The sequence below is a fragment of the Daldinia vernicosa genome (genome assembly GCF_022497035.1).
Source record: "Daldinia vernicosa strain CBS 139.73 unplaced genomic scaffold F5Y00scaffold_1, whole genome shotgun sequence".
NCBI classification, from domain to species: Eukaryota; Fungi; Ascomycota; class Sordariomycetes; order Xylariales; family Hypoxylaceae; genus Daldinia; species Daldinia vernicosa.
In genome coordinates, this window is record NW_025953917.1 from 720,215 (window position 1) to 743,510 (window position 23,296).

General features: G+C 47.8%; 4 protein-coding genes across 4 annotated transcripts; all 4 read right to left on the reverse strand.

The window, feature by feature from the left end:
• Positions 1 to 3,879: 3,879 nt before the first annotated feature.
• F5Y00DRAFT_4168 (uncharacterized protein) lies at positions 3,880 to 10,286 on the reverse strand. Its single transcript, XM_048013632.1, has 3 exons — positions 5,325 to 10,286; positions 4,202 to 5,266; positions 3,880 to 4,147 (listed from the first exon to the last, which is right to left on the reverse strand). Exons 1-3 carry the CDS (start codon positions 10,026 to 10,028, stop codon positions 4,031 to 4,033), a joined length of 5,886 nt encoding a protein of 1,961 aa, XP_047870193.1. The 5' UTR covers positions 10,029 to 10,286; the 3' UTR covers positions 3,880 to 4,030.
• Positions 10,287 to 17,232: 6,946 nt separating this feature from the next.
• Positions 17,233 to 19,550, reverse strand: F5Y00DRAFT_4198 (uncharacterized protein). Its single transcript, XM_048013636.1, has 2 exons — positions 18,444 to 19,550; positions 17,233 to 18,367 (listed from the first exon to the last, which is right to left on the reverse strand). Exons 1-2 carry the CDS (start codon positions 19,258 to 19,260, stop codon positions 17,346 to 17,348), a joined length of 1,839 nt encoding a protein of 612 aa, XP_047870194.1. The 5' UTR covers positions 19,261 to 19,550; the 3' UTR covers positions 17,233 to 17,345.
• A 358-nt stretch (positions 19,551 to 19,908) lies between these two features.
• On the reverse strand, positions 19,909 to 21,121 carry F5Y00DRAFT_4258 (uncharacterized protein). The gene is made up of 2 exons (XM_048013646.1): positions 20,733 to 21,121; positions 19,909 to 20,562 (listed from the first exon to the last, which is right to left on the reverse strand). Exons 1-2 carry the CDS (start codon positions 20,793 to 20,795, stop codon positions 20,155 to 20,157), a joined length of 471 nt encoding a protein of 156 aa, XP_047870195.1. The 5' UTR covers positions 20,796 to 21,121; the 3' UTR covers positions 19,909 to 20,154.
• A 17-nt stretch (positions 21,122 to 21,138) lies between these two features.
• F5Y00DRAFT_4253 (ATP phosphoribosyltransferase) lies at positions 21,139 to 22,907 on the reverse strand. The gene is made up of 4 exons (XM_048013645.1): positions 22,672 to 22,907; positions 22,518 to 22,552; positions 21,864 to 22,451; positions 21,139 to 21,802 (listed from the first exon to the last, which is right to left on the reverse strand). The coding sequence occupies exons 1-4, from the start codon at positions 22,686 to 22,688 to the stop codon at positions 21,429 to 21,431; spliced, it is 1,014 nt and encodes a 337-aa protein (XP_047870196.1). The 5' UTR covers positions 22,689 to 22,907; the 3' UTR covers positions 21,139 to 21,428.
• Between the last annotated feature and the right edge of the window lie 389 nt (positions 22,908 to 23,296).

The window sequence follows — 23,296 nt, forward strand, 5'->3', positions numbered from 1 at the left end:
CATTGACGTGAGAAGAACCTGGGGGCTGGATCACCCTCCCTCCTTCGAAGTCGCGGATAGTCAAGGGTCACCTTTTGAGCACGGGGCTCCAGATCGGCTCCCCGAGCACCCCTAAGCATCCCACCGTTGCGTCCATGTCACCATGCTATCTCGGGCCTTGTCTGCCGAGTGCCACATTCTGGGGTTCTGTCGTCTGTCATGTTTTTTTTTTCGGGTTGTTTCTCGCTTCTCGTAAATCAACCCTCTTGGATGAATAATATATTTTGTCACTGTTACCGTTACCCGGCTGCGAGAGGTCGTTATCACATGCGGGCTAAAGCAGAAAAGAATATCGACTTACTATGTAACTACACGAATACTCTCTTAACCTAGACTCTAGAGTTCTATTGGATATTTGGATATACCACATATATTCGTACACATATACTCGTACCTACATTCCTACACTACCTTAAATTGCTTCACCTACCTTTCCTAAGGTTATGTACTTTCCTCCTCGACTGTAGCATCGCATTGCATCCCGAACCAGCCCCGGACATCTTGAGGTCACGATCCGTGATTGGCAAACAGGTGGAGATCAGGCCCCAAGAAATATCTGCTGTCGAATTTTTGAACCCACCTACGATTTGATCGGCCTCGTCTCGTCTCGTCTCGTTTCTTTTCTCTCCACTATTTCCCGCCCTGTCAGCCTGTCCCATAACGCTGGGGTCCCTATGCGCACCAAGCTCGCACCACGTTGGCGTCCTCTTTTTATCCTTTCTTTAGCGTCTAAATACTCCCGTCCCCTACCCGTTCCCTACAACTGATCGAATAGGACTAAAGGATTTAGCAGGCCGACGGCCCGGTCTAGTGTCCATCTCCAGCGCACTAGGCACTGAAGGATCCTCGTCTTATCTTGCCAGGGCCCAGCAAAATGGGGGAACCAACACTCAACTTGTCCTTACTCATCATCACTACCGTCAATGAGATTCGTCACATATATAAAACGTGTGCGTTAAGATCGACTCTAATGCGTACCTAATGTAAATACCTACGTACCATCGTTTATCTGGCTGTCAGTCCGCGGAGATCTATCATTCACGAGTCAGGTATGAACCCAAGGTGCTACCGCGGCTGACTTTGGGTTACCTTTCGGTGCCAAGCGCTGTACTGTATGATCGACTGCCCATAAAAATGCTCGGCCGTGCCGTGCCGTTGGATTTAAACCTTGAGGGTTAGGGTATGTATGTATATACATCCCTACCTAGGCATGATCTATAATACCTTTCTTTAGTCTTAATTCTGTAGCTACCTATTCCTACGTTATACCTCTAGGTATATACACATGTATGTATAAGATATATTCGTATCCATACATATACGCAGCATACCTATATACGAATGTAAGTATCCATATCCATATTCATATGCAAGCAGGAGGGTTTTCTCCTACGTGGGAATTCGATTGCCCAGGAAATGCCCTTTTTTTTTTTCCTATTATTTTTTTTTCTCATCATTATTCCCATTCCCATCCCATCCCCTGCTTCCCCTCTATCTTCCCCTCCCCTCCCCCCCATCTCGCCCATGGAGCAAAAGCGCTTACCGCTCGTCTATTCCAAATGCCTGGCTCTCTGTTACACCGGTAGGGCCGAAAGCGAACTAGGTAAGTCGCTTGTGGACATATAAACGGTCCAACAATCACATACCGAACCCAATTGCGGTAATTCACCACGACGACCCCAGCTCTAACAAGCTCTTACTACAAACTACCCTATGTACAATACATACACTACGAAATCCCCTACCTATATAGTGTAGTATAGGCCAGTTGAACTAACTTAGTAGCACTGCCATTTCCCCTCTCCCACATGTCCTAGATCGAGCGAAGGGATAGGAATGCGATCGCCATCTCGCGGCCATCTCACCTGACACTGGTTAAATTGACGACCAAGTTGTTGCCAACGCATACCCCTAGGATGAGGAAACATGCCTGGCAACCCGCACGCAGCTCCAGCGTATGCTGGCCTATAACTACCTAACCTTTACACTAGATGCTAGCCCCCGTGCTAGACTGCCCTGCTGGCCTTAGTCTAGACTTACACGGAAACTGATCCGTCTGCAAGGGGAGCTTTCGCGCCTTGGCACAACCGCCAGAGTCCTGGCCTCTGCTCTACGTACTCTGCTCTGTTCTGCTCTCCAGTCCTACCTACTTGAGCTACGGAGTCGTCCACGCACGAAAAAGTCGCATCCCGACAAATCGTGGCCATGGCCAGGACTAGGATCGGCCTACATGATCTGACTATTCGCGTGCACACTTTCTTGCTGCGTACGTATATGAGGTAGGCATGTATGTGTGTCTAAATGTCCGGTCTGCCTGTACGGACATACATGTAGTAAGGCGAAGCAAGGTGGGCTCGGCAATCTGAGCTGTAACAATCCTGACCAGCTTCCGCCGTGCCGGTGGTCGATCTTATAGTTAGCAGCAGCAGCAGCAGCAAGGCTGACGCATATGAAACCCGGACGTATATTATATATAAATATATACCACGGTAGGTATGTATAATGTGTAAGAACGAAGGACCACATATGCACGTCTGCAGAACTCGGACTTTTCTCCGGCGGCCATATCTGGCTGAAGGAGTAGGTAGATAATGTAAGTATATACTAATAATACCGCGCGAAGGGGTCGCGGAGCCTTGATTGAGCCAAAGCCAAACCTGTCTCATCGCGCGATACACAGTGCCCGAGGGGTCGGATAAGCCAACACCGCCTGCTTGGTACGTCAGGCACATTGAGTCGCAATGGTTGAAGGGTTGCACGACGTACGACGTACGACCGCCCGTTTTTTTTCGGTTTTCCCAACTCTGTGGAACCTCCTCGGCAAAGGAGGCCGTCCCATTGGGTTGGATGGCATAGCGTTGTATGTGGACTGCGTCGTGGCGTCGCAGTAAGCAAACAACAGACTTACACTCTTCGCATGAAAATAGGAAATACGCAAACAACTGGTCAACCAGACGAGGAATAGGATACGAGGGGGCGAAGAGTAAAGAAAAGGAGAACGGTCTAGCTTCCATGACTTATATTACCCCTACGTCTCCCTCGAGTCATATAGCTGCGAATCAAATCCTCACATCATTGTCTACGTAAATGGATTGGAAGAATACATACTTCCGACTGCTTCGACGTTGTAACATAACTGTGGCGATCCGCATAGAATACACGGAACTAATCTAAGTAGCCAGATTAAAAAGAAGAAAGGGTGTCTAGTTGAGTAGAGCATCATAAGTTTATAGAAGAGAATTACTTCGATTTGATAGGTCGAGATACTTATGATATTCTCTTCTCGTAGTTAATCGCCGTATTGAAATAATAACACGATTTTAGTGGACAGTATTTTAGATTTGTTATAAATTGTATTATAACTTCCACGGGTCCCGCACAAAAAAGCTCATTTTTGATATCACCGCCCAGCTCTCAAACCGCCACGATAACTCACGTCCCACCCACCGCAGGATTCCCGTTTCTAAGTAGCAAGAAAGTACAAATACCTCCTAAGAGAGGCCTAGAGCGGAGGCCACCAGGCTCGCCGCTGTGGAACGAAGGGGTATATGCTCTGATGTAGACTCTAGGGTCTAGACATCCCCGAAGACGATGATAAGGCCTAGAAAACCGCGATATTTTTTTGCCATTTTCATTGCTAAGATCCCTTTCTTTGCCCCTTTCTGTACTTTGAATGATATCGTATCCCATCGCGTCGTGCCTTAGATAATGCCAAACCAAAATGAAGAAACGCCACGCTCATCCGCGCCTTGCTAGGAGGGCGTTTCACTACCAGATAGTTGCCCCGAGTTTTGTTACACATAAAAAAGCATAATATGACAAGCCTGCTCTAAAAGGCTTGTATGGCGTCGTTTCTAAAAAAAAAAAAAAAAAAAAAGATTCGAGTCGGCCGAAATAATAAAGGATTTAGCATTTGTGACGCCGCCAAAGGTACTGTGACCAAGGTTCAACCAAAGTGCCGGGATATTCGGATTTAAAGAGGTTAGGAGGCCTAGTCATCTGCCAGCTTAGCAAAATGTTTGGACCATAGCCAGCCAACTAGGTTGTTGGGGTCGTCCTGGTTTTTAGCAAGCCACAACTCGCCTTTCTCGGCTATGACGTCGAATATCTATACGTTCTTATATTAGCAACAGTTTTAACTTCTTAGTCACAATTTACATACCTCTCCTGCCTGGTACGTCAAATAGGGGTACCCAGCTTCGTGTTTGGTGGTTTCAATATTAAATTCAAATAGAGAAGCCGCTAGCCATAGAACGTTGTACCCATTAATGGGTTGTCGCTCTCGAGAAGAAGCTCGGGATGATGCTTGAGAGGGTCGTGGAAGACGTTCTTGGCTGTCGGACGGGGGAAGTGCGGATTGGAAGAGGCCCGAAAAACGTTGGTTCTCAGCCGACTGATGCGGAGACGGATGCATCGAACTAGAATAACCTCGAGTATGTGCGCCCGACTCTATACTTTGTCTTGGAGCACTGGTAGAGTCATAGCTCTGACCAGTCCCGGGCCGCACCAGTGCTGGTCCTATCGGACGAGAGATTATAGAGGAATCAGGGGTATGGGGCGAGCCAATCCCACCGTAGTAGTCACGGTAATAGTACTGATGAGGGCTTGGGATTGAAGCAGTACTTGGCGAAATGGTGAATTGGCCGCTATGACGTTTCATGAAATCAGGGGTAGGTAAAGTCGGAGCTGTATCACCGTTGTTCAAAGACAGTCCACGGCCGCGAGGTGAAAGGTCAGCAGGTCTTAGGCGAAGTCGTGCGAATGATTCATCGATAGACTGGGAAGGACGGCCTTTAGAAGCTGGATTTACGATGCCAATGGTGCTAATTTGCTCTTCTTGGAATTTATAATCGCGCTGGAATGTAGAGACGATGTCGGCAATTTCAGGCACTTTGGGGTCCTCGAGTACCACCTTGACCTTTTCCTTCCAGATAGCAAACCATTGAGTCTGTATGTTGACGAAATTGGCTAGACAAATCTTGCCAACCTTTTCTGTCAACGCAGACAGCATAGGCAATTCTTTCTTCAACGCTTCATTCAAGGCCTCGTACTGCTCGGCGCATTCAGAGAGTTGCTTATCAACTTTCTTCCCATTCTTCTTCAGTTGGACCGACTTCTCATAGTCTATACGACGCTTGCCCCGCTTTTTCATGGCGAGTGACGGGTTGCCGTACGACTTGATTACAAGCTCGAAAGGTTCAATGACTTGCTTCCTCACTTTGGAGAGCTAGAATGTCCAATTAGTTTAAGGTGATAACGGTATGTGAGGGAAAGATATAACTGACATGATCCTCCAGAGCGACTTTCTCGATGTCTCTCATAGACACATTGAAGCGGACCCATTTGCTTTCGATCTCGGGGTGAGGCGACGGTTGAATACGCATAACAAGCTCCATCGAAGACAAGAACTGTAAGAACTCGTGGACGTATTCAGTGACCTGCCTTGTATAGAACTCAACGTCCCTTAGAACAACTTGCAGTCGAAGGTAGTCATCGCCGAATCTCTCATGAAGCTTAAGATATTCTGGGTCTTCCGCAGGTTTGTGTGTAGCTTGCAGCTTGTCGACCCTCTTGCCAAAGGCCCTAGCCAAGCCAGCCCTGACATCGGAGTCTTTGCGTTTCCTGCCAACTATCTGCCCGACCAATTCGAAATGCTTCTTCGTTTTATTGATTTCTTCTATAGCATTATATAGGCCGACCTTAGCAGATTCAAGTAATGGGCGGTCCGGATGGTCTGCTGGCGTCTCATGAAGAATCTGAATAAGAAGAGTTGGATATTTCGTAATTCTTTGCATTGGCTTGATAAGGAGGGAGTCCAGATTCCACGCTTTAGTCAAGTCTCTCGCAACTGCATTGCATTCGTCCAACCACACTTTCACTGTTGGGTCCTCCTGAATCTGGATGAGTCGTTTTGCGGCATGATCACTATTCTTGAGGAAAGTCTCATGCACTTCTTTCATCCTGTCCATGTTCCGGATAAAGATCGGCCCAATTGATGTTTGTCGGTCTCTGTCATCGTTTAAGTGGCCTGTAGCAGTCGTGGTTGTCACTGCAAGAGATGTACCATCGGGAAGGGTAGAGGATTCCCTTGGCAATTGGGTTCGATGGCCTTTAGGCGTGTATATGCTGGAGACGCCGGCCTTAAGCTCCGCTAAGAAATCGGAATGGAATTTGATTATCTCGTCGGTGTTGCGAAAAATTAATTTAATCGTCTGATCATCAAGTCTAGGGCAAGCTTCGGCCGTCCCTTTGTAAATTTCCTCCACAATATTCATATCCCTAGTAAAAAATGCTTCCGTATCGATCAGCTCCTTGATAGTCTGAAGGCGAGTGAATAATCGTTTCCTCTCTTCCTTTGAAAGTCCTACGCCATCTTCACCCTGATTAATGCTTTCAGCTAGGGTTTGTTGGCTATCTAATAAAACCGTGCGAGTTGGAAATCCTTCGGTAATTTCAAGGGACTCTTTATAAAGCGTACGTGAACCCGATTCTGATGGATCATAGTCTTCGCTCTCCCTTCTTGAAGGATCCATGGAGAATATGCTTCGGTCATCCTTTCCAACCTGCACATAGCTATTGGGTCTTGTGTCATCAAAATATTCGCTCTGCGCTTCGGACCGAGGAAACTCGCGTAATGAACCCTCGTCGGGAGGCGGTGGTGGAGCATGATCCGGGATGATCGGGATGGTGCCCTCTTTGTGCTCGGCATAGTCGATTACGAAGCCATCTCCAGTGTTTAATTCGGGGAGCTGGTGCGGGGCATGATGCGTCGGCTCTGGATCCTGAGGTTCATTGCAGGGCATCTCGGAACTGCAAGGCGTCTCGCTAGGATCCTGTCCGTACTGATATTGGTGTGACAAAGAACTGGACCCTGATATTGAGCCATCATCGCGATAGGTTGAGTCCCGATTTTGAAGATCTCGATTCCGTAGCTCGTAGTCAGAATATGCGTCCTGGCTATTGATCGAGTAGTCGGTCCAGACCGTGGTTTGGCTTGCCCTATTCATCGAATCCGATGTTCTCGGTACTGTGAGACTTGGAGCCGTACCCATAGTCCTTCGCGATTCCAGAGAAAACCGCGAGTCTTCCATCGCTTGCTGTCCCGGGCTGGTGACATCATGCTCTTCTACTATCTTAGAGCTGGAGCTTCGAGGGATGGTTGCTGTGGAATCCTTGATGATAGGGCCGACGAAGTACTCTTCAATTTCACTCAGACCAGCACTCGGGCCGCCTTGCTCGCTGCTATAGGAGATTTTACGGGATAGATCGGGCGGTTTGAGTTGAGAGTCATTTTCTTTAAAATCTTGGTTACTAGGGAAGATTGGATATGCTGGCTCGCCGAGACCATGCTCCGGGAGCGGGAAATCCGTATCACGGCCAATTATTGTGACCTTCGTATGGTAGGGTTCGGATGGAAGTGGCTGCGGTGAGTATTCCTCGTCATCGTCATCCTGATATGAGCCTGGAATATCGTGGTTCTTTTGAATATCGCTTGTAGCCGGCGGAGGCTCTATAGGCTGTAAATTTGGCTCTGTCGATGCATCTAACGAGATGTTGATCGAGAAGCGGTCGTCATTAGTTGACTCATCTTCGAACGGAGATCGATACTCCGTCTTCAAGTGTGTTGGCTCAGGGTAATCGCTGTCATTGTCCACTTTACTAACGTCTAGCCGCACAGGAATTTCTTGTACTGGAGGATCTATTTGTGGCTCGACGTCAAATTCGGTTGTGTTGGAGATAGCTGAAGGTGGTGCTTCATCTTGGTCATCTATGATTTCGACAACCGGGAAACTTCCAGGTAGGCCGAGCGTTGGTGAGTCTTTCTCGACTACTCCGGCCCCTGAGATTTCTGTAACGCTACCTAAACTAGGCTGTGCGATATCTGTCGCGATTTTTAATACGGCTTGCTCTGAAGCTGATATTTCGCTGTCTGTTGGGCTTTGAACATTGTGGTCCCTCGGATCTTCTTGGCTGCTTTCCTCTAGACGCTTCGCTTCAATAGCTAGTCGAGCCTTTTCTGTAGCTTCAGCCTCGGCCTCGGCCTCGGCCTTGGCCTTAGCTTCCTCCTCCCGTTTCTTCTCGTCAGCAGCCTTTCTAGCTGCAGTTCGAGCCTCGCTCTCTCGGATAGATTTTGTATAAGACAATTTAATCTGCGCTCGTCGCGACTCGAAGTCGATCGGGCCCATCGATATCTTTCGTCTCCGCGTGTTCGGCTCGTTAAACCTTATGCCTGTTCGAGAGTCATGATGCGACGGTGATCGACCTCTTTCTACTGCCCTCAATCTTGAGCTGGCGGTAGTCGCGGAGGAAACTGGTTGACGTGGTCGTGAGCTTCGTAGTGGCGGAGATAACTTCGGAGGGGGCGCTGATATGTATGCGTTGAGTCTTGTGCTGTTATTTGGAGTCACGGAACCTAAACGGTTCGGCCGTCTTGTGGCGGAACTAGAGCTACTGCTGGGCGTCTTTGCTCGTGAGGACGGTATTGACTTAGAAGACTTCCCTTGGATAGCGGGGCGTCTCAGCGTAGTCGGCGAATTCGATCGTGTCGATGTTGGACTGGAAGAACCTGAAGGGCTATTAAGTTTTCGCACCGAGACGGGCAATCTCGAAGTCGTCGATGGCGGGCCCCGGTCTTTGTGGGGTCTTGAGTTCGAAGCCTGAGGTTTTTGCGACGGCATTGGGCCCGGCTTAGTTCCAGCAGTTTCGCTTTGCGACCGGTTGTGGGCCTTAGCGGATCTTAGATCTTTCGTCTCAGTGTCGTCATGAATCGCGGGACTTCCATTTGCACTACGATACCAATCACTAGGCGAAGGAGGTTCAGCATCAGTGTGTGAAAAACTCCTCTGGCGCAGACCCTTCGGGTTATGGATATTCGAGTCCGAAGTTCGTCTCGCCCGAGCACCTTCAATACCATAGCCTGCTGCCCCTGTATCTAGCTCGCCGGGTGCTATCTCCCCAAATAAAAGGCCGTGAGGCTGGGGGATCGGCGGGATTGAGCTGGGTGAAATTGGTGAAAGACTGTTCACAGATTTTGACGCCTGAGTATGAGACCCAGTCGAGACCCGCGGCTTTGCTATGCGGCTTGCAAACGACTGTGGATTACTAGACAACTGATCTTCGGGAACCGATTTATTTCGCTGTGTTGCTCGCGCCCCCGACGATCCTGTTCCAGACTCCAAGTCACGCGTTACGGATGACCGCAATACCGCATATGATGGTTGCCCATTTGTTGGAGAAGAGCCACTTACTTTGCGATACCTGGGCGATGACGATGTTTCTCTAATTGGAATACGCGGGACAGTCTTGGAGGCAGTAGAACTGCTTGACTGCGCCCCATTTTGATCAAACCTTCTCTTCAAATCCTTCACGCTGGGCTGATGTCCGCTACGACTCCCATGTGTAGCGTTGGCTGTGGTTCTCGACCTCGAAGTACTACTAGGTTGTTTGTCGTCAATGGGGGCCGATACAGAGCGCACGGCAGGCCTCGCACCGGGCCTTGTCGAAGAATTAGCGGGGTGCCTCGGAGCCGCACTACTTCCGTTTGATCGTAACGGAAGATTCTGATCTTGCTTTGGGGGAGGCAAGGTTGACGCCATCAATTCGTCGTGGGCCGGGCCTGGCACGGACGTGTGGACGCCACGGTAAGTTCTATAGAAATCGTCCGGATCTACGACGGCCACGGGTTCGACATTCGTCGCGTTCGCATGGGCGGCTTGAAAGTTACTTGATGCATAGGATGCGAATTCCGACGAAGGTAGCGCAGGGTTCCGGCCAAGGCTGGTATCGTAATCGTAATCGTCGTAGTGGGAGGAGTCAAATGCTGCTGGATTAGAATTTAGGTGAGCATGGTATTGTTGCTGTTGTTGTTGTTGCTCGTAATGGTGGTAATAGCCGTGTTGCTGTTGGCGTCTAGTTGGACTTAGACTTGACTGGGATTCAAAATTATGGGCTGTCAACGTCGCACCAAGGGGTTCCTCCTCTTCCTGCATCTTCTGGACATCACCCTGACATTCAGGCGCCGATAGATATTGTACAAGACAAATGGAGAGCGTAGGTAGGTCAAGCCGAGCAAGGGTTCTCTGTCCTAGGCTACGTTGTCGAATAACCTTGGAGTTTGCCTTGAACCTTTCTAAGCTAGGCAACTTGGGTGTTCGAGCTTACAAGCAATTGGATGCCAGTGAGCAATGGTGAGGTAGCGAGGTAGCAATAGGTAGCAGCAAGCAGCAAGCAGCAAGGAAGTGTGGGGGTGTGAGGGCGGACGTGCAAGCGTACCGGCCGTGGACGTCGAAAGGATTTTCGAAAGAGCCATTCGATGATTCTAAGATGAAAAGACCCGCCCCTGGCAGAGGGTTGCAAAGCTGTTTGGCCGTGTGGGAATGTCTCCCGAGTTGATGCGCTGGCAGGCTGGCATGCAAGATGATTTGGTGAGAACTTGTTTGGGGGGGACAAGAACCGGTACAGACTTCGATTGCTCTAGATTAACTACTTAAGATTAAAGATTAACGACTAAGGTGACGGCTTCTCTTGGTGCATTAAGTTCTGGCAGGTCCAAGGTGCATTTTGGTGTAAAAGCTGAGGGTTACCCTTGCCGACTACTAGGTAACATACCTGGTAATAAGGCTTACGTAGGTAACTACCTTGTACATAACTTACCTGGTTTAGTATGGGGGAGTCGCTATCCGGCCTGGTACTGAGCAGTATCTTGGTACGGGTTAGGGCAGGGTCTCCACTGTGCTCCGTATCTTCGTATTGTGCAGCTGGGTCCTGTCCTGTCCTTCTTCTATCTTCTACATATTGTATTGTACCTACCTACGGATTACCTACCTACTAAAGTTGGCAAGTACATAGGCATTTCTCTGGGATCATGGATCTAGGAACTGTGAACTTCAGGATACGAAAATGTGAAATTTAAGGATAAAGTACAGTTTTACATATCTGGGTCATAACATTGGAATCCTTCAAGGCTGTGGATTTCTTCAAGATCTAACTATTTTATTTAGTAAGTAATAAGTGGTGGAAATGTCTAAGGGCCATAGGGCCGTTTGACTGCGTAACGATCGAACCGTCGGAGAATCATCATGCAGATCTATATACGCGTGAAGGCGTAACAAATCATGATTGTTGTATGGGATTGATTAAAAATATTTATAGGTAACGTATGCAAATATCTATCTAATTTGAGAAGCAGACAGAAACATGTCAATATTATTGGGGAAAAGTAAGAGTCATACGGATATCTGTTTGTGACATGGTTAGACATCGACCGAGACCTTGCATAGGCATGTCTTTCTCTTTCCTACAACGTGATTACTTACATGTAGGTATTTGTGGCAATGTCTTAGTAGGCCGGCTTATAAGTGGAAGATGAGCCCTTTAAGCTTAAAATGATCTCATACATTGGAATTCGCGGTTTACAAGATTATATCCCTCAACGCCATGGTGGAATAGCTACTGAGCTGGCGTCCAAGCGATTGAATGGTAGGAGAATGTACATTACCGGTTCCGGTGGGTGATAGCTTGTTGGTAGCTTGTTGGCCGGAAGAAAAAAGTTTGAAAGATGAAATCGGCCAGCTGGCGGTGGGATACGGCATAAATTCAGACAGGAGTGCATGCAGCTCGCATGATTCCATCGTAACCACTCGCTCACTTGCATTATCGGAGAACTAAATCAACGGGAAGAAAGCCACAACCACAATCTATGATTCTCCAACGCCATAATGGGCTTATGTACCTAGGCAGGTATAAGTATATGGCCTGATAATGAGATAATGAGAGGGTGGTAAGCCTCATGTGTAAGTACTATGATGCTTGTGGATGACTGGCGTACCTATCAGGTCGCAACCTATCCTGAGGGAAAAAAGCAAGGGGTAATTCGCAATTGACGACTGACGACTGACGACTGACAACTGACAACTGACCCCTATCGAAGACGAGATTAACTTAGACCCCTATTGCGACTCTGGAATTGGTGGTCCCCATTCGTCTCCGAATATTTTCAATTTTCATCTTGCATTGGAAGCATGCCTTTCGGATCAATCCAGTGGATAATACAGAGTGGCTCTGGAGATGGTTTATTGTTGTTTGGTATGTACATCTTGGACATCTTAGACGTGGCTAAACCCGGTCGGTGACAATTAGCGAACCAATCTGGTATGACAAAGTATGCGAGTTAAATTACAAGTTGTAAAACTACCAATAAGGCTAACATACCGAAACCGCCTAAGGAATAAGTCAAACACCTTTTTCTCGATGTCCAATGCGAATCTGCTATGTATGTAGCAGAGCCCAACCCAGAATCCGGCCGAGTTTTAACAAGGAAGAAAGCCGACTGCTGGAAGATATAATTACCTTAGGCAGGTTGGTATCACGGGGGAGAAAAACGTCGTATTTTCTAATTACAGGGTGAAACGTTCACCTAATAACTAAGTTAAAAGTCTCGTTTAAGTGACTGAAGGTGGCATATAATCAAGCAAGGGTAAAATACCTAAGGCATAGGTAGTTAATCTAACTACCTGATTTAACTACTATGTAATATCTAAAATAGATATGGAATTCTAATAGGAGATGTTATGAGTTGAATGTATGAATGGTTAACGCCGTGCTGGAATTGATTAGGTATTGTACCTTAGGTGGGTTATCTTACCTAACGTAGTACGGATTACCTAGGTGTAGTACCCACTTTTGAAGGTGGACTAGTTAATGTAATCTCTACCTAACTTAGGTACGCTAACGCACGGTTGGTCTCCCGTCCGGAGCCGTGCCGGGTGGGTTCGAGCTTCTTACATACATACTTCATACATATTCCGTACATACATACATACATACACCACATTGATCAATTAATACATTGATCAATCAGCACATACCACAATGATACCTACTACATTCGGTACACACCTGTATGTACGCAACCCATCGCCTATCACCCATCACTCATCACGCCCATCGCGTGTGCACGGATTACGTAGACGCGTTTGCTCGAATCGTCCTATGAACGAACCCGGAGTCGAATTGTAACTATTCCTGACGCCCCCGCTGGTTAGACGCTGGTTAGACAGCTTAATACGAACGCCACAATTCGCATTCTAATGACAATATGAGACCATACGATGGCTCATCCAAGGAAGCGGAAGCGAGGAGACACCCGCAATATCCCTTTAGATGACGAACCACCCGTGAAAAAAGGGAGGATAGGGAGGATAGATCCCGAGAGCAATCATCGCCCGGCACCTCCACAAGCCCAACACGCGGTTCTCAATCAATTCTACTCTCAAGTATTGACCTTACGTAATTACATCCTCTGGAGATTACCTACTACGTCTAGGCTTAGAAGGAAAAAAGTTGCAACCGTCGGCATAGATAACCACATCCCAGACTCACCTCTCTCGGATGTGGAGCGATCTTTAGGGGCTCTACTTGACGGCACGCTTATTGGTACACAAGCCGAATTGCAAAGCCCAGAAGATAGCTGTTTAGAGGGATGGAAGGCCTTCTCCCAGAAAGGGGATGAATCTTGCGTCACACTATCCGATGGTGTTACCGGGTTCATCGAGATACAGGCACTTGTACGGCTCAGACTTCTTTCCTAGCAGTTGAACACGACTTTTCAACCGTGTCTTACAGATGAGCTAACATTAAAAAGATTGTAGAATATGTTGTGAGAACGATATTCTCCAGAGAGAAAACTAGCACGTGGCCAAAGCATTTACTTTGCGACGGCTACAGTAGAAATCGGGGCTTAGGGCTACGTGCGTTTCGGCCTAACCCTCATGTCGAGACGCTGAAGCAGTCGCCATGGCCACAGCTTCTCGCACTAATGGGTGATTCGGGGGAACGTATTATGATAAGCCTGCTCCTCGACTGTGCTATATTTACGCCTGTGAAAACAGGGGCGAATAATTTCTGTCAGATTAGTGGTAAGTCATATGACTCCACGGCAGGGGCGAAGCCTACGTATTAATTGAAAGGTAGGAAACCCATTGTCAGACGCCAATGTGCTCAAACAAGAGAAACCTGGGAGACTACCAGGTAGCTCCGCTGTAAAAACCCCGTCAGAGATTATCTTCGCCCGTGACCGTATGCTCTACGCTAAAGCTTCTCTTAACGCCCATGGAGTTGTACACTTCGGTTTAAAACATATCCGTAAGACATTACCACTGCATAGTTTGTACGCTACTAACGGAGACAGACGTATTGAACCGGTCTTTATATAGCGACCCCGATAAAGTAGAAGGGCACTTAACTGAGGCCAAGCAACGAATAACGCTGCAGAATGAAGCCCACACTCTACGAATTATGATGTATATTTTCCCTCGCCAATTTGGGCTTCATAACGTGTTTACTTCCAAAGTCAATTTCAAAGAAACAGCTCATCGGTTCAAGGATTATACTCTCCGAGAAGAGGAGATTTTTGAAAAGTTTGGGCGGCTCAACGAGTCCACTACCCAGGTGAAGATACCCAAGAGGCTAAGAGGTACCGCGATAGGATTAATACGAAAAATACAAATCTTACATCAGCGTTGTTCTTATTCGAAACTGCTTGAACACCATTGCCCAGTAAGTCTACAGAGTTGAGTTAACACCGGCGGCACTAACTTTTCTCAAAGCTTCATACTTCTCTTAACCACAAAGAGCTTGAGTCTACCGAAGCCGGCTCTAGTCGTAAACCTTCACGCAAAGCGCTGGTGTTAAGGAAAAGGAAGGCAACGCAGCCCTCCCTCCCGCAAAAAGATCCGGTATCGTCTGTTTTTGACCTGGCAACTCCACCGGCAAAGATCTCTGCGTTCTGCCAAGCTGTTTTAAAGAGGATTATACCTAATGGGTTCTGGGGCAGCGGAGACGTTGCTCTACACAATGAGAGAATATTTCTACATAAAATAGATCATTTCATATTATTAAGGCGTTTCGAAGGCATGTCACTTCACGAAGTGATGCAGGGTATGAAGGTTAGTCTTTATAGGCATGCATCAACTTCAAAAATTTGGATATCTAACGATAAAAGTTGACTGAGATTGACTGGCTTGCGCCACCTCGACTCAGGTCAAACAAACCCTCTCAGACCGATCTACAGAAGCGCCGCGAGCTCTTCAACGAATTTCTCTACTTCGTATTCGACTCTCTTCTAATACCTCTCATTCGCAGTAACTTCTATGTTACTGAGTCAAACGCTCACAAGTATAAGCTGTTCTTTTTTCGCCACGACGTTTGGCGATATGTAGCAGAACCTGCGATGGCGGCCTTGAAAACCAAGATGTTTTCCGAGGTCAATCTCTCCAGTGCCCAACAAATCCTCAACTCCCGTGATCTTGGATTTGGCCAAATTCGCTTGTTGCCGAAAGAGATCGGCATGCGGCCAATCATGAATCTTCGCAAAAGGGTCGCTCTCCGAGGGAAGACGAAGATATTAGGAGCCGGAATCAATAGGATTCTAGCACCAGCACACGCAATACTTCAACTAGAAAAGGTATGGCACTTCATTAATATAAAAGCCCAAATCTCTAATCCAAACAGACCATAAACCCACAGAAATTAGGGGCCACCTTGTTTTCAGTGGGAGATATTTATAAGCGTGTGAAGCCATTCAAATCGAAGATGGCCAGGCCTGGTGTCGAGTTCTATTTTGCGAAAGTTGATGTTCAGGCTGCTTTCGATACCATCCCTCAGGCGGCGATTGTCAGCTTGCTTGCCTCTATACCCCAGCAACGTCAATATCGAGTATCGACGCATGCCGAAGTTGCATCAATCCTGATAAGTCAAGCAGGTAACAAATCCAAATCCAAACCCGTGAAGAAATGGCCTTCTACGGCAATAAGCGATCGCGACAATTCTACATTCATGCAACATCTAGAATCCAAGTGGGCAACGACTAAAAAGGATACGGTGTTCGTCAATAGGTGGAATAAGTATTACGAAACCAGCGAGTTGCTTCAGCTTGTAGCTTCGCACATTCAACAAAATCTCGTCAAGATCGGAAAGAAGTTCTATAGGCAAAGAGAGGGTATCCCTCAAGGGTCCGTATTATCTTCTACTCTCTGCAACTACTTCTATGCCGACCTTGAGATTCATATTCTGCCTTTCCTCGATTCGGAGGACTGCTTACTCCTACGACTTATTGACGATTTTCTCCTCATCACTATAGACAAGCAGAAAGCTATCCGCTTCGTGAAAACTATGCATCGGGGTGTTCCGGAATATGGTGTGACGGTGAATCCTCGGAAAACTCTGGTCAACTTCGATATGACGGTCAATGATGAGCCGGTCACAAAATTAAATTCTGGCCAGCGGTTCCCTTACTGCGGCACTACGATCGACTGTAAGACTTTAGATATATCCCGTAATCGAGAAAAAGAGCAGGAGACAGGTAAGCATCAGGCCGGTTTCTCCCAGGTCCACCGACTAATATCGTCTAGCTATATACAACTCCCTCATAATCGAGTTCTCGCGTACACCAGGACGAACGTTTCAGCGAAAAGTTCTTAGTAAGACATCTCCTAACATCATAATAATAATAATACTAGTTTTCGGACATATGAACTAACGCGTGCCGTAGGTGCCTTTAGGATCCAAAGCCACCTCATGTTCTTTGATTCGGAACTCAACTCGGCCAATACCACGTTGAACAATCTATACAGCGCCTTTTGCGAGACAGCTACTAAGATGTGGGCATATGCTCGCTGCCTGCCGGTGCAGAAGCAACCATCGGCAGACCTCATCATTAGTAAGTTCAAACCAGAGCGGCTAAACTTTATAACTATGCTATTATACTACCTACCCTACGACGCGCATGCTAACGCCATGTGATAGAGACGATATCGAGACTGGTCGATACAGCCCATCTGCTCCTCATAAGCAAAACGCGCAAACGTCGGTACCCGGGTTACACCTGCGACGTGAAGAAGCCCGAGGTAGCTTGGTGAGTTGCACATCTCATTTCGCCACATTCTAGATGTTGCTGACGGATCTGACCTAGGCTCGCTTTCAACGCCTTCTGCAAAGTATTAGAGCGGAAGCAATCGAAATACAGTACCGTACTGAGTTGGCTGAAGGCCGAGGTCAGGAAGCTTAGTGCAAGGAAGGGCATCCGCCATGGGCGTGTAACTCATGTTGTTGGCAATCTACATACCCTAGCTACCTAGGCAAATAGATTCATTCATGCATTTCTAACCCGCAAACTCAAGCATCCAAGTAAGAAGCACATATTCTAATCAAGATACCCTATTACCCCCTAAATCATTCATCTATAGCCAGACCATTCTATGTATATGCATCGCGCCGCGCCGTGCCATTCCAAGTCAAAACTCTAACGCTTAGACTCCAAACCCGCTATCCCACCAATGCTTCCCCCAGTACCACTTTGGCCAAAAATCCCTCCCGTACCTCCACACGCGGCGGTCTTGAGTCGGACAGTAACCTAACCATCTGAAGATCGAGACAGGCACCGGCTCGAAGAGCCACAACCCACAGCGTCCGAAGTCGTCTATCAGCGCCCAGCTCGTCAACCACATCCACCCGAGTACAAAAATTAGATTCCCGAGCCTCCTTACCCACCGCGGCAACCGAGATATCAGCGCCCCCAAAACAGCGCGACCTGCCAACCACGTCTGCAACGTAGACCCCACGCCTGCGAACATGAAGAACAGCGGCGGAAGCCACCACTTGGACCGCGCGGGCACGGTGCTATAACTGCCCGACGCATGCAAGAAGGCCGACTGCAGAAACGCAAAGGCGAACGCGGCAGCGCGTTGCGCCGGCGATCCAGATTCCACGTACCCGTTCGCCTCGAGCCAGCGCGCCGGCGCCGAGAACCCGAACCGGAACGTCTGGTGCCACCAGCTGCCCCAAAACCCGGCCAGCCCGCGGTCCAGGACCTGGGAGAAAGAGCCGGCGGCGGAGGGGAGATGCCAGGGGTGGGCGCGGAAGCGCAGGATCTGCGGGCAGGGGGGCAGCAGGGCCAGGGACAAGGCGCCGGAGGCGAAGACGAGGTTGAGCGCGGATGTTACGCCTAGGAAGGAGAGGGCGGTGCGCTGGGCGGAAAGGACGATGGGGGGGAGAGAGGTCAGGTGAGGCGGGAGGGGAGCGAGATGGCTGTGCTCGGGCCCGAGGATGAAGTATGGGTCGGCGGTCATGTGCACGGCGCAGAAGTCGACGAGGAGATAACTCGGGATGATGTCCCGCACGAAGCGCGTGAGGAAGAAAGATCTGAGGGTAAGTTGGCGTGTGTAGCCTTGCTTGCTGCGTTGAGGGCCGACGGTGCTCAGGGGTAGCTGGTACCCGTTGATGGTGGGGGGGAGGTCATAGGGTGGTAGGCAGGGGATTGCCCAGTTCCAGCCTTGGATGGGATGTCGGTTAGTTAGTTTTCTCTCCTCTGAAAAAAAAAAGTGCGAACAATTAATTAATTCACTTACCTGTCATGCGGAACGAGCTGGCGATGTCGAAGGTCCAGTCCAGTCGGGTCCAGAGAGAGTCGTTGGCTGGGTATTCCTGCCAGTAGTACTCGAATTCTTGCTCTGCTTCTAGTTTCTTGAGCTGGGCGACTATCTCGTCGTTATTATGATATTTCCGCAGCGAAGGTATCGCGTCTAAGAGCAGCTTCTTCGATTCCTCCGATAACTCTGTTTGTTCTGGAGGTGTTTTCGAGGTGGCAGCGCCATCTACCCTTTCTTTACGGCTATGAGCCGATCCGTTACCGTTAGGTTTATATCGGTCTGGATCTATACCAGTTGAATCTGCAGAACCTGCTTCCCTCTTAGAGCTCTTAGTTGTCTGAGTAGTATGGCCGTTCTCCGATGGTGAAGGCGAAGAAACTCTCAACTCCTTATTTTGAGTTCTTTTTGCATCTTGTTGCCTTCTCTTCCTTCTAATTTCCACTCTCTTGGCTTCCCACTGCGGTTCTGTCCAGACCAACAGAGTAAAATTCCATATAATCCCCCAAGCACCGATAAGACCAGCACCATAAGCGGAGGCGAAATTATGGCTTGAGACGTTAAGTATCATATGAAAATTAAAGGCCACGGTAAAAGCGAGGACAAGCCACCGAGCTCGGTATAACCATGGTCGGTTCTTGTGTGGTATAGCAAGATAGACGATGGGTATAAACCAATAGCCAAGTAAGTATAAAGGGACTAAGAAAGGCTTCTTGGTGCCGGCTGAAATGTCCTCTTGAAACTTTGCGCGGTAGAAGTCTCGGTAAGCCGATGCTACATCTGCTTCTTCCTGAGCCATTTCTTAGCGGCTCGATAAAATAAGCGTCTCTTCAAACTTGTGGTTTGTAGTATACATCGCTGTCCTAAGCCAGGTACATGTAAGCAAGAATGTTGAACTCTGATGGTAGTATGTATTTTAGTAGCAACACCTAGATCCACCGTATATAGAAGGGGGGAGTAATAATTTGTTGGTTCATTGAGACAAGGTAGATACTAGATACTAGATAGATTATAATATCTAGCCGAGGCCAAAAAAAAAGTAAAGTCCTAGATACGAGATATCATTGACGTAGGTAGGTGTATCTACAGTACGGATCCGTACTCGAATACATTTTTGAAGGGTCCTTATGTACGACTAACAAACACATGGTAAGTGGATCAGCAGCTTGTGGTTTGACCGCTAGGCCGCAACGGTATAGCTGAAGACCCAAGCTCCCGACGGTGACGTCAAAGCCCATAGCCGTGGGACACGCTTGGATACACTTGGATAGGTATTTCCCGAAATATCGCTACAAGATTAGTAGCCATGCTTAGATGTATATATGTAGGATACCCCTACGAGACGAACTTGGTTTAGCGATATCTCACATGTCAGACGTGGGGGGCTTTCTTGAACAGCATTATACGAAGTATGTAGTAGACAAAGGTTTTATTCGCTGGTTAATATTGACACATTCCCTTGAAATATCTTCTAATCTCACGAAATCCGTCTGGATATTAAGGTAGAGCCCTAGGTTACTCCGTATCCCGCCATCAGTATATATATGGAAATATTCATAAATCATAGGTAGATCTGTAGACTGTATTACGCCATAACCATTACTCCCAATGCTCGTAGCTCCGTTCAATAACTTCTCTACCTAATCCAAACCCTCCCTCCTCATATACTCATAAAAGTCATATATATATCAAATCAACTAGCCAACCAAGCCAAGACTCCCGTACCCAGTCGCCAAAGCACCCAGACCGCGAAAAGCCCTACGGCCCCTAATCCGAGCAAGACAGTGCGCTGCATCTCGAAGGCGTCCGCGGTCTCCATCTTCATGAGCTTTTTCTGTTTCGTGTGATAGTACCATCGTTCTTTATTCCCGGCGCTATTATCCGGCGCCGCATCCGCATTCTGTCTCTTGCGGTCGACCCATCCGTACGGGTCCGGGCTGAACAGCAGCCGGTCCAGCCACGAGGGCACCAGCCAAGCCGGCAATCGACTATACCGTTCGGAGTGCTCTTGGATGCGCTTGTCGTGGTAGCGACAGTCGACGAGGTACAGCGATAGGAGGAACGTGATGAAATGGACGGGAGTCATGACAGCCTGTATTATCTTAGGTACGTTGTTAGTTACGGTCTCATAGTATATAGTATAATATATAGTATAGTATAGTATAGTTAGTATAGTAATACATAACGAACTTCGTGTCCCACAAGTCAAAGTTACCAAGTTACTCAACATTCTAATTTAATCCTTCATACGAATGAAGCAGCTGGACTTACTTGATAAAGGCTCGACTGTTTAGCCCCTCCAGCTTCAGTACGAGACATCGTCTTGGGTTCCATGCTCGCTCATGCGGTAGGCAACTCCAAAATAGAAATGTACACGGCGTTCGAAATTAATATAACTCGATAAGATTACTTGAATAGGTGTTGAGTTATATAAATTTGGGAAAACGAGCAGTTTAATCATACTTTATCATCGGGACCCTTGTAGATCTTCAAGTGCGTGGGTACGAATTACGAGAATATCTACGTGAATTTCCATTGGATATGATATGAGCGTGACGTGACCTGCCAGTGACCTGTCAGTGTTGGAAGGTTCCAATTTGTCTCAACTGATCGTCCCTTCTCCCTTCTCCCGTGCGACCCACGCCGCTCCGGCTTGCGTCAGCACGGCCACTATGTACAATACACTAAAAGCAAAGCCACCAAGAATTCATAAGCCTTGCGTGCATGCAATTAGCAAAGCCTCACGCTACTACATCCGGGCGCATCCCCTATATTACACTAGTGTTTTCAATACCGAAATATTGTCGGACGGGAATTTTTATTCGGGAACCATGGTACTGAGCCAAGATAGCCTATATGCATGTCTCCTTTCCCCCCATATGCACATAACCTTCTCCGAGAAATGCTTATCCGTCATCCCTTTAATCCCAAGCATAATTCCTTCCTTTGTTTTGTTTCTTCTTCTTTTTAACTTCTCGTATTCGCAATGTTTAATACGAAGATATCAGTTGCCCCGATTTTGGTCAGCTCGTCCATTATCGGCGCAATCTTCTTCTTCTCGACCATAACACTGACCGCAACCCAGCCTTCCTCTTCTAAAGATGTTACCGTTGGTGCTCGTTTCCCCGGCGCGATCTTGGTTGCTGCCGCAAGTCTTGACCTTTCAACATTGTATTGGCATAGGACATATTTTTGGGCCGTGATGACGCCGCGGATTCGGGCAGCAATTAGGTCTACAAGAGCTGGATTGGAAGGCTTTTGGGACTTAATCAAGATTGCTGTCGACTCAACAACAGTATCGATTGGTTTAAGTCCCGCAGCTTTCATGGTTTCTCCGGATTCTGCCACGGTTAGCGTCAAACTTCAGGTTGAGTACTGAAGAATTTATGTAGGTAAACTTACCGACAAGGTCGACGATCCCGTCTGCCACACCAAGAGCGCAAGCTGCCTCGACACTACCGCTTAGTTCGATGATTTTCGTCTGTAGTTTCTTGGAAAACTGGAAGGAAGCGCCATTTGCCTCCTTTGCCGCTTCTTCCTCCAATTCTAAGTTGGTAAAATACTCTTCTGCCAAGTGGACAAAACTTGTGCCGATGTTCTTCCCAATCAGGTCTTTTGGGGAGTTATAGCTGCCTTTCTCAGGCACTTGGACCTGCAGCTTGCAGCCTCCGAACCCTAGATCCAAGACGGTTTCGATTCCCGACCCTTTTGAGTTCCGTTCGGTTTCTTCCTCAGGGGTGATCTCGCCCGAAAACCGCCGTGCCTTGTACAGAGCGCGGAGACCGGCATCGTGTTCCTGCACCTGGTCGTGTCCCGTTATTCCTAGGTCAACTTGGCCTTCACCAACGAAGGTGGGTATGTCGGCCGCCGGGAGAAAGATGAGAGCAAGAGGAAGATTCTTGACTAAAGCTATGTCAAGTCGGTTCTCTCGTCTGAACTGGATATCGGCACCCTCTAATAGATTAAGAGTAGCTTGGTTAAGTCGTCCCTCTTTCGAGTATGTTAGTCTTACAGAATCGAGCCGGGTTGTCTAAGACGTGGTCGAAAAGAACATACTCTTAGGAACGGCAAACAACAGCCGGCCTTCCAGGCTAGTAACGATGGGCAGAGCGTTAGCCATAATGATAGATTAATGATAGATAATGCTAGAGAAGTTGAGATCCTCCTGTCTCTGGGGGGGGATAACTCGAAATATTCTGGGGGGACGAACTGATTAACTAAATCCATGATGGCGTGATGGGCGGCGGCGGTATGGGACAAATTTAGAGATGCAATTGAGGACCGCTGCGGAATCGTGCGGGCCCTTAAATTATGGATGGGCCAATTGAAGAGGTCTACGTCCACTCTATATGCAGATTTAATGGCTTCCAGCTAGGTACGATAGGTATGTCCGTGGCGTTTTTTTCTATTCCCCTTGCTTTAGTGAAAAAACAACAAATGGCGCCTTTAAAATTGGTTAAAATCTAAATTCTATAACCCCACGTTCCTGAATCGGAGCTTTCACTTCGTTGTCATCTTACTAATAGCGGGGTATTGATTCGTACATGCATATGCAACAATTCACTTAACCGCCACAGTCCCACCTTAAATACCAACGTGGCCTCCGTACACGATCCCGGTAGGATGACGGGATTCTATACTGCATTAGCCTCATAGTTTAGTATGTTATATTTCTGCAGTTATTTATATCGGAAACATCTTAGCGTAATGCGCTCCATTCTACCTATTTGGGGTTATCGCAGCTGAGCGGTGCTATGTTGGCTTAAATCGATAGCACGTGAATTATTCACATAAGAGAGCTGCACAACCATGTGGGACTTCAGTTCGTACCTAAG